Source organism: Erinaceus europaeus, chromosome X (genome assembly GCF_950295315.1).
Source record: "Erinaceus europaeus chromosome X, mEriEur2.1, whole genome shotgun sequence".
NCBI classification, from domain to species: Eukaryota; Metazoa; Chordata; class Mammalia; order Eulipotyphla; family Erinaceidae; genus Erinaceus; species Erinaceus europaeus.
This window is the reverse complement of record NC_080185.1, coordinates 17,038,632-17,049,612: the sequence shown is the minus strand read 5'-3', so window position 1 is coordinate 17,049,612 and position 10,981 is coordinate 17,038,632. Positions and strand designations below refer to the sequence as shown.

Here is a 10,981-nt window from a genome sequence, read left to right as displayed (position 1 = left end):
CCACTTAAAAGGGTCTTCCAAGTGCCTGGGTAGATGTGGCCATCATTCACGGAGGAGTTAAGTCCTGAAAGAAAACTAGATCTGACGGACAGCAAATCATGCATTTGATCTGCCCAGGCACACAACCTGCATTGCAGACACAGGCTTTTACATAGCTCTGTGACCTTCAAGCGCAGAGTGACAGTCTTCATCAGTTAAACCTCCTCACATGCTCCAAGGTTAAGTTCAGATATCATCTAGTCTTGCAAGTCTTCTCACGTTTCTCTTGTGTGTGTGTGTGTGGGGGGGGGTGTATGCTGCCATCTTCTGCACGCACTTTGCTCATGCTACTTTTATGACATTTCCTATATTAAATTAAGGGACTATGTGACCCTCTTCTTGGCTGTAACATATTCTTTACGGGTGGAAGGGGTATATCTTGGAACCTTTGTACCTATTCCCTCTTGCTATCCAGACTGTAGAAAACACACGACAGGCACTTAGCATATGTTTACTGAATTGAACTTAACTGCTCTGCACTTCAAGTAGAATGATTCCTGGGGACATTAATTCTTGATGGAGTTTATTTTCTGTTGTTTTGTAAGACCATGGATCTAGGGGAGCTCCTTTTCAAATACCCCATCATTCAAGATTAAAATTGACTCTTTCCCATATTACAACCCAGACTGGTTTTAAATAGCAGGGCTAAATTCAACTATAGTATCATCTCCTTGAAGCCTCCAAATGGATGAACAGAAGCACTTAACAGCAATGAGCATTTGAGCAGTCACACTGAGATGTTTCTGCTTCATTTGATAAATAAATAAATGAATGAAAAAAATTAAAAGAGAAAGTACCTTTCATGTAGTAAAAGTTTTTGAGGGGGTAGTTCTGGCAGGGGCAAGATTTTAATAGCTTACAGACTTAGAGATGGAAGATGAAATTTAATGTGTCTAGTATTTACAGCACAGAGCAGCAGCAGGAACACAGAAGCAGACAGGTGGTCTTTCTCACTTTCATCCTTAGAGTGAGTGAAAGGAAGAGCAAAACTGGGACTCACGAATGTAATGATGTTTCGGAAGGAGAACCATTAACTATTAACGACAGAGGACCCTTGAACGACATTCTCTGAACCGTGAGGGCCCACTTTATATGTACACTCCTGATAACATATCGGAAGAATTTGCTGAGATTTACAACAAACTTACAAAAACCTGCAGATGAACTAAGAGCAGACTAGAAATCACAAAAAAACTAAATAAAATTAAGGTAGTAGATAACATATGTCAATAATAGCCTATTATCTACCATAAAATGCAAACAGCTCTATTATAAAAGGTTTCGATTTATAAAAATTATATTACAGAAGATATTATTGATAGTCAAGAGAAATGTTTACAAATATTATCTATAAGGCTTTTAGTGAACAGCAAGCTACCAGAAGTTAGCTATTGGCTGGGGAGACAACAGAATGGTTACACAAAAGACTCTCCTGTTTGAGGCTCTGAGGTCCAAGGTTCAATCCCCAGCACCACCATAAGCTGGAGCTGAGCAGTGCTCTGGTCTCTATTTCTCTATATCTTTCTCCCTCTCTCTGTCATTAAAATAAATAAAATATATTATAAAAAACACTGATTTTTTGGAAGGTTCTCTAGTGAAGATGGTTACAATAATAATAATAATATGAAGATGTTTGGTAAAATAGGGAGCTTGCTTAACAAATCAAAAGATCTGTGTAAGGTCATGTAACTATTGAAATGTAATATCAGAATTTCTAAAATGTACTATAAGCCCTGAATACTTTTTAACCAGAGGCCATCTTTAGATTAGAAATAAGACAGGAAATTCGTGTGAAAGGAAAAAGGTTCCTAAAAGTAAAGCAGCTGTTCAAGGACTCTTACCTGTACAAGAAAAATGATGAGGAAATAAAAATTGGCAATTCTTCTAAACTGTTCAAACAGATTCTTTGGGAGGAAATTCCAAAGTGTATACTGTATAGGAGGAAGAAAAGAATTAATAGACAACAAATTTGAAAACCCCTGATAACAATGATTGATATGGGCTCCAAGTATCACAATACTTTGGAGACATGTTAAAACCCAAACTGCACACACACAAATAAAACATATACTTATGAGACAATGTACAAAGACACAGTTTTCAAAAATGGCACTCTCATTCTGAGCACCGCAACTAGGCCATCTAGTCTCACACCTTTGCTTTCCCTGATACCAGATCTCAATTTGGTTCCTTGTTACACGTTTCTCCCATCAGCACATCCTCCCTTGACAAAAATCCACTGAAGGAATTCCATACTGTGCATTTCTTATTAGAATTTCTTTACCAGATGGCAATGAGTTCCATCAGGCCAAGCTGTTCACTTGTGTTTTTACTTTTCGCTCCGCCAACACCAAGTCCAGTGCATGACAGAAAGTGGACACTCAATAAACTGGTTTGCCAGCTAAGGTGTACACCAAGCCCTGGGTGAGAGAGAGCATGCACTTTAGCCAAAGGCCTAGACTTTTGTGATTAGTAACAGGCGATGGCTTTCAATACTAGATTGTAAATGAGAAAACAAGTCTTGGACTAAGTAACAAGCTAACTGACTCCTTAAGTTCCAGATTAGATCATTTTACTATTTAGATGTTTCGGTAAAGAAAATCGGGGTGAAGTAACATAGCATAATGGTTATGCAGACAGACTCTTGTGCCTGAGGCTCCAAAGTCCCAGGTTCAATCCCCTGTACCATATGCCTGAGCTGAGCAGGAAGGGAGAGGGAGAGGGTGAGGGGGAGATGGAGGCTAGAAGGGTGCGGGAGGGGAATGGGAGGGGGAGGGCAGGGGAGGGGGAGGAGATGGGGAGGAGATGGGGAGGGGGAGGGGGAGGGCAGGGGAGGGGGAGGAGATGGGGAAGGGGAGGGGGAAGGGGAGGGGGAGGGGGAGGGAGGGGGGAGGGGGAGGGGAGGGGTAGCTTAACTGGGGGAGCCACTGCTTGGTCTGGCAGTTTCTTATCTCCGCATGATTGGTGTCTGCACACAGCACCCTCTGCCAACTGACATTTTCCTCCTCCACAGTGCACTGGGCTTCCAAGCCCCTTTCAACATCATCCCAAGAAAGTTCTTTTAAAAGAAAAGAACTGGGGGCTGGGTGGTGGCTCACCTGATTGAGCACACATGTTACACTGTGCAAGGACCCTGGTTCGAGCCCCCCGTCCCCACCTGCAGGAGGAAAACTTTGCAAGTAGTGAAGCAGTTTTGCGGGTGTCTCTCTTTCTCTCTCCCTCGACCCTCTCAATTCCGGCACTCTGTCCAATAAAGATCATTTTTTTCAAAAAGAAGAGAACTGTGCATCATTTGGGAGAAGAGTACATACCTAAAAACAAAACAAATAAACAAAAACACCAGATTCCCAAGGCAATTTATGATTTAAAAACAAAACGAAAAACGGCAGGTGTTGGTGCTCAAAACCACTGATTCGGTTATTTTAAAGTTGCTTCCCTTAACTGTCTTGATGACTTAAGATCAATTTTCTAAAACAAAACGTTAAAGAACAGGCTAACAGCTGAGCTGCTGGCTTGGTGACCTTCTGTTCTTCAACTAAAAGGTTTTCAATTAAACAAACATTAGGAACTCTCAAGTCCCCCATGGGGTGTTAACACAGGGAAAGGACATATCTGTGCTGCTTCTAGATTCCCACTGTTCTTTTACCCATTTTAACATGATAAATGAACGGGTTCTTTGAGGAATTCCGCCTATTCCTCTTTTAGGGAACTACTGCCATGGACCCTTACTTTTTCTGTTTCAGGTCAGGGACCCTATTATAAACCCCTTTAGCACAAGGTCAGCACAGAGAAATCATGCAAGAAATCCCGATTAACACTGTTGTATTCCACAGATAAGGGGAGAAACTGAATGGTGTTTGCCATTCACTCACTGTTTTCAAAAGCAAATTAAGTTACAAACCAAAAACAAAGTTAATTCACAGAAAGAAACTGTTTATAGCAGTTTTCTTTCAGAGAATTGGGTCTTGCTCTGAGGGATTACGAACTGGATCCTCCATATTATCTCAACACATTAACTATAAACAGCCATGCCCTTGAGAATATGACCCCCCCCATCACCACCCTTCCTTCCTTCACTTTCTTTCTTTTCCCTCCCTCCCTCCTTTCCTTTTAGGACAGAGAGAAATAGATATAGAGAGAAGGCGTTATCTGTAGCACTGCTCCACTGCTCGTGAAGCCCCAGGGTCAAAGGCTTGAATGCAGGCCCTTGCACATGGTGATTTACGGTGATTTGTGCATTCTAGCCAGTGTGCTAACACCCAGGGGTGTGCGCACGCAGCACACGTGCAAGTGTGTGTGTTTCTCTTAACACATGGTGGTGGTGGTGGTGGTGGTGGTGGTGGTGGTGGTGGTGGTGGTGGTGGTGGTGGTGGTGGTGGTGGTGGTGTGTGTGTGTGTGTGTGTGTGTGTGTGTGTGTGTGTGTGTGTGTGTGTGTGTGTGTGTCTGAGAGAGACTATAACTTCCTTCAGTGCAGTAAGGGGCCTAGCTTGAACTTGAGTCATGCACATGGAAAAATAGTACACTATCCAAGTAAGCTATTAAGCTAGCCCTAACATATATTTAAAAATATATGTTAGTGGCACATTGGGCTAAATGCACATAGTACAAAGCATGAGGACCCATGTAAAGATCCTGGTTTGAGGCCCTGGTTCCCTACCTGTGTGTGTGTGTGTGTGGGGGGGGGTTCGCTTCATGAATGGTGAAGCAGTTTTGCAGGTGTCTTTTTCTCTCCATCTCTAGATTTTCCTCCCCTCTCAATTTCTCTCTGTCTTATACAATAAAATTGAAAAAATATATGTGCCTATTATCTCCTCAAAGATGCATAACTGCTCCATAGTGGATTAAATAACATATAGATGAGTCTACTAAATATTCTATCACAGAAAGATGAGAAATTATACCCATGTGATAACTGCCTTGCAAGTCACTATTTCCCTAATAAAATTTAAAAAATACAATTCCGTGGGGGAAAAAAAGGTCAGAAACCCCCTCAAATATCAATCACCAAATTTAACCTGAAGCTCTGCCAAACAACTTTCCTGACTCAAATAAAGGAGAAGTTGAAGTAAATTTTTACTCTAATTTAAGCAAAAGGAGGCTTTTAAAAAAAATTACTTGCTTCTACCCAACCCCCTAAAAAAAAACTGTTTTAGCAATGAAAATGGGGCAGCTATTTAGTTCCACATAACTAGTTCCACATATTTAGCTAGTTAGTTCCACATAATTTGGCTGAACATGCTTCTATGTCACAAAAGACAGGACAGTTATATATATATATATATATACATATATATACATATATATATAAAACTATTTTAAATGACTTGTTAAAATTAAAATTATGATTGCGCTATCAGAAGGGACAGTGACCTTTTTTGATTGGGGGGGTTAATGGTTTACAATATAGTCTTTAACGCATAGGCAACAGTGACTTCTAACTAGAAGGCAGCTTTGCAAGCGAAGGAACAAAATAATTATATTTATCATAACAGTATACTTTTGCTTTCATTACCAATGCCTAGCAGAACTTTTAAAAAAAATTTTAAAGATTTTATTTATTTATTCATGAGAAAGATAAGAGAGACAGAAAGAACCAGACATCACTCTGGTACATGTGCTGCCAGGGATCGAATCCAGGACCTCATGCTTGAGAGTCCAATGCTTTAGTCACTGCACCACCGTCCCAGACCACTTTTTACAAATTTTTAAAGGTTTTTTTAAATGTTGTATTTTAATGAGAGGTACAGAGAAAAAGGCGAGAGCAAAAGTCAGCTCTGGCTTATTGTGGTGCTGGGCACTGAACCTGGGACCTTCAGCATTACAGTCATGAAACTCTTCTGCAGAACTATTATGCTGTCTCCCCAGCCTGGAACTTCTTTCTTAAGGTATTTTCCTTTCTATCATATACTCAGAAGAGCAAAATGTACTGCCAGGACATTGCTTATTTTGGATTTGGCAATTTCAGTTAATAAGGTAGCTTCAGGGAGTTTGATAAGATTCAAGGAGAGTCTAAATTCACTGATGGCTGATTTTTAAATCAAAGGAAAAAATATTAGTGTAACTTGAGGCCGGATTCGTTGAGTCAAGCTGTTCTTTACACAGGAGTACTAGGTTTGGCCTTAGGCTTATTAAGAGTTGGGTGGAGATCACCCATTGTTATCCCACTGAAGGGCCTGCAAGATGAATCTGAGAATTTTGAAAGGGCCTGGAGGAGACAGAAGCTAAAGATCCTAACAGGATATACTGAATGCTCCTTTGGCTAGAAGAAGACATTAGGAACTCCAAAATTCTGGGGATTCCCAAAGGCCCCCAAGGGACACTAATGTTAAAATAGTAAGGCTACTTTAGAAATACTTTCTAAAGGGAGTCGGGTGGTAGCACAGCGGGTTAAGCGCAGGTGGCGCAAAGCACAAGGACCGGCCTAAGGATCCTGGTTCGAGCCCCCGGCTCCCCACCTGCAGGGGAGTCAGTGAAGCAGGTCTGCAGGTGTCTGTCTTTCTCTCCCCCTCTCTGTTTTCCCCTCCTCTCTCCATTTCTCTCTGTCCTATCCAACAACGATGACATCAATAACAACAATAAACAACAAGGGCGACAAAAGGGAATAAATAAATTAATTAATTAAAATTTTAAAAAAAGAAATACTTTCTAAAGGAAGTATTTATATTCTTTAAAAGAAAAAAGAGCATTAAGTTTTCTAAGTAAAGATTCAAGTAGGTCAAAGTGTTTATCTTCAGTGAGCTAGCATTAACAAGACTCACATGAAGTATTACAGGTGTTATTGATGGTGTTTGTAAACAGGCAGGCAAAAAGGACCCAATTAAAATCATTTTTATTGCTGAAGGGTTGAGAAAGGAAATCAACACTTGTTACAGAGTTGGAAGGCAGCTAACATGTTCCACCTACAGGGGAGAAACTTTGAGAATGGTGGAGCAGTGCTGCAGGTGTCTCTCCCTCTCTCACCATAGATCCAAATAATTGGTGAGGGTAAAGAGCATAATGGTTATGTGTAAAGAGATTCTTATGCTTGAGGCTTCAAAGTCCTGGGTTCAATCCCCCACATCATCATAAGCCCGAGCTGATTTGTACTCTGGTTAAAAACAAAAAAAACAAACGGAATTGGGCAGTAGCGCAGGTGGCATAAGGATCCCGGTTTAAGCCCCCAGCTCCCTACCTGCAGGGGAATCGCTTCACAGGTGTCTAGCAGGTCTAGAGGTGTCTATCTTTCTCTCCTCCTTTCTGTCTTTTCTTCCTCTCTCCATTTCTCTCTGTCCTATCCCACAACGATGACATCAACAACCACCACAACAATAACAACAATGAAACAACAAAGGCAACAAAAGGGAATAAATAAATATATTTTTTAAAAATTAAACAAATATATATATATTCACTTCTGGTTTCTAAACACAAGCATATGCACAGCTATATATGCAAATGCCTCTAGCTCTAAGCTCCAAGCTATTAAAAAATATTCTACTATATAATGTGTCCTGTAGCTCTGATTCCCCAGAACCCTGCCCCACTAGGGAAAGGCAGAGGCAGGCTGGAAGTATGGACTGACCTGTCAACACCCATGTTCAGCGGGGAAGCAATTACAGAAGCCACCTGCCACCTTCTGCACCCCATAATGACCCTGGGTCCATACTCCCAGAGGGATAAAGAATAGGAAAGCTATCAAGGGAGGGGATGGGATATGGAGTTCTGGTGGTGGGAATTGTGTGGCGTTGTACCACTGTTATTCTATGGTTTTGTCAGTGTTTCCATTTTATAAATAAAAATGAATGAATAAATAAAAATATTCTACTGTACTTATAAAAGGTACTCTGCTACAGAGTTGAGAATGAAACCCAGACTGATATGCTCCTTCAAAACAGAAAAACGCCAAGTATACTGTAACAGAGTGAGCACTGTTAGTACAAGGAAGTCACTGCCATCTTCCACAGAAACCACTATGCATAACAACTCACTAATAAAAAAGTTTGTATTTCACCTTATGTCAATAGAGAGGGTAAGGAAGAAGGGGTCCAAATGGCATATGTTGATGTGAAAAAGACTCAGCTCTGCTCCTGGTCTGATCACTTACTCTGCTTGGTGACCATGTCACCAACTTAATTTCTCAGAATTTGCTCTCTAGATCTGTAAAGTTGGCGAGATAAACAAGATGACCTAAGATCTGTCAAATCTAGAAGTCTCTGATTCTGACTGACAAGACTACTGCGATTGTTTTATTCACTACAAAAAGGTGAGTCACACTTTTCAGTGAAGGGACTATTCATTACCTTGCACACAGGTATAGAAAGCTTTGGCTTAACGTAAAATGCGTGTCAACAGGTTAAAGATGAACAGGAGTCATATTTTACACAAATGTTTTCAGGAGTGTTCTATAGGCCAATAGATCTCTGCTCATTAGCCAAAACCATTTTCAGTCCATGTTAGTTTCATTTCATCTGTTAGTTTCTCCTGAAGGAATAAGCCAAACTGTTAAATTTTAAAGGAAAGAGATAATTTGTGTAGCATGCCTGAAGTGTTTGCAAGCATGCAGTGAACCAACTGTCACCAACATTTAATACCTCCTTGTCAGAGTGCATGAGGAAGGAAGGGAAGTAATCAAGATCTGTGCTGTGTTATGAATGATGGCAGTGGTCCATGTAACTGCTAACCTGACCAGTTCAACTAATACTTAGAGAGTGATGAGTACTGGCTACCAGGAACTATACCGAGTACTTTTACCTCTGGATTATTAGCTCCACCTCACCAATGAAAAGAGTCACTCAAACATCAGCTGAAATGAGGTTATACTGCTAGTAAATGGCAGGGAGCACGATTTTTTTAAAAAAAATATTTGTTTATTTATTCCCTTTTATTGCCCTTGTTATTTCATTGTTGTAGGTAGTCGTCACTGTTGGATAGGACAGAGAAATGGAGAGGAGGGGAAGACAGAGAGGGGGAGAGAAAGATAGACCTGCAGACCTGCTTCACCGCCTGTGAAGGGGGAGCATGATTTAAAAGCATGGGTGTTAGCTTTTCCAGACTGTGCTCAGAGTGCTATACACCATGTTGCAAACAAGTGGTTATTTAAATGGTGACATGGATATAAAGGCCTGAACTCTAACAGATGATACACTGGACTGAATGCATACTTGTTCTGGCACAAGATATGCCGAGAGTATACTTGGAAAGCTTCCACAGTGGAAAAAGAAAGAAAGGAATGTCATACTTGGACAGTACCATCCAAGAGAATATAACCTATATATATATATATATAACTTAGTCCCTCTACTTAACGAACAGCTCAAGAAGCTTTGCGCACATGGACTGTTCCCGTTTGTAGCACACTTCAAGACTGAAAAGTAATGTGTGTCATCAACAGGCATTATGAAAGCTCAGTGAATGATCTTCCAGTTATATAACAGGACAAAGGTTTACTTATTTTCATTTTTCTATTTGTTTATGTTTAGTGGAGCCAAGACTCACACACGAACAGCTTCACTGTTTCCAGGGTGATTTTTTTCATTCAGAGGGAGAGAGACCAGAGGGGCTTCCCCCAGTGTTGTGGGGATTCAGTGTTGTGTTACAGGGGCTCGAACCTGGGCTGTGTGAATAGCAAGGCATGCACACTACCTGGAGGACACCGAACGGAAGGAAGGAAGGAAGGAAGGAAGGAAGGAAGGAAGGAAGGAAGGAAGGAGAGAGAAGGGAGGGAGGAAAAGGGAAAGGGAACGGGAAAGGGAAGTGAAGGGAAAGGGAAGGGAAGGAAAAGGGAAGGGAAGGAAAAGGGATGGGAAGGGAAGGAAAAGGGAAGGGAAGGAAAAGGGAAGGGAAGGGAAAGGGAAGGGAAGGAAAAGGGAAGGGAAGGAAAAGGGAAGGGAAGGAAAAGGAAAAGGGAAGGGAAGGAAAAGGGAAGGGAAGGAAAAGGGAAGGGAAGGAAAAGGGAAGGGAAGGAGAAGGAGAAGGAGAAGGAGAAGGAGAAGGAGAAGGAGAAGGAGAAGGAGAAGGAGAAGGAGAAGGGAAGGAAGAAGAAAGGCAGAAAGGAAGGCAGAAAGAAGACAACAACTTTTTAGCAGAAAGGTTACCAAAGTTGGTGTCTGACTGGCATATGTGCATGGCAGAGGCTGAGGAGGTGGTTCAGTGGACAGAGCACACGACTTACATATGTGGCTCTGTGTTCAATGCTTGGCACCACATATGTCAGAGCAGTACACTTATCTCTTTGTCTTTCAACTGAGATTTAAAAAAAAAAAACACCTTTTTAAAAGTATACATACTAATGTATACAATAGTGCACGTATATGTTAATGCAGCAGGTTCCTCTGAAACAAAAATTGAGCACATATCTGCATATCTAAGTGAATATCTATTGAGGTAAAAACTTACCTTAGATGAAACTATTCTATTATCACAAAATCTCTGTGCAATATAAGCTTCTGTTTCTGGAACTGGATGATTGCCCACGAACACTGTGCGCGTACCAACTCGTTTTTCTTCTCCAGCACACTGACCAGGACAAAGAGAGGGTAAAGTCAGGTTTTATTTATTTTTTAATACTCTTTTCATTACAATCTCTATGCTTTGGCCAAGCACAGAATTCGTGTCTGAGCATGTTGGGCTTTAGCCTAGAGGAACTAGTAGGGAAAGCTTTCTTAGGAGATTCAAGCTCTACTAAGCTCTTGGTTGCTGACTTAGTTCAAATCAGTGCAACACTTAAGGTTTCCTCAGCTTTGCCTCAGCCACGCAGACCTCTCTTCAGAGGAAAGAGAGTAGCATCACCTGGGAGGTAGCTGTGGCGCCCATGGACCATCAACAAACACACTTGCTTCTCACTTTCCCTATAGCTTTGTTTACTTTAATATTGAGGGCAGATATGACGGAAATACGAACATAAAAGCAAGATTGGCAGGCACAAATGCCCTCAGGGTTCTAGTTCTCTGATGAGAAAGGCAC

At 41.2% G+C, this 10,981-nt stretch overlaps 1 protein-coding gene across 1 annotated transcript in view; it reads right to left on the bottom strand.

Annotated features, from left to right (window-relative positions):
• Positions 1-1,847: 1,847 nt before the first annotated feature.
• Positions 1,848-10,981, bottom strand: part of LOC132535919 (potassium/sodium hyperpolarization-activated cyclic nucleotide-gated channel 2-like) — a 123,317-nt gene continuing 114,183 nt past the window's right edge. Inside the window, exons 3-4 of the mRNA XM_060183479.1 lie at positions 10,415-10,534; positions 1,848-1,970 (exon numbers count right to left, since the gene is read on the bottom strand). Coding sequence (XP_060039462.1) covers positions 1,848-1,970; positions 10,415-10,534 — 243 coding nt within the window. The remainder of the gene's footprint in view (positions 1,971-10,414; positions 10,535-10,981) is intronic.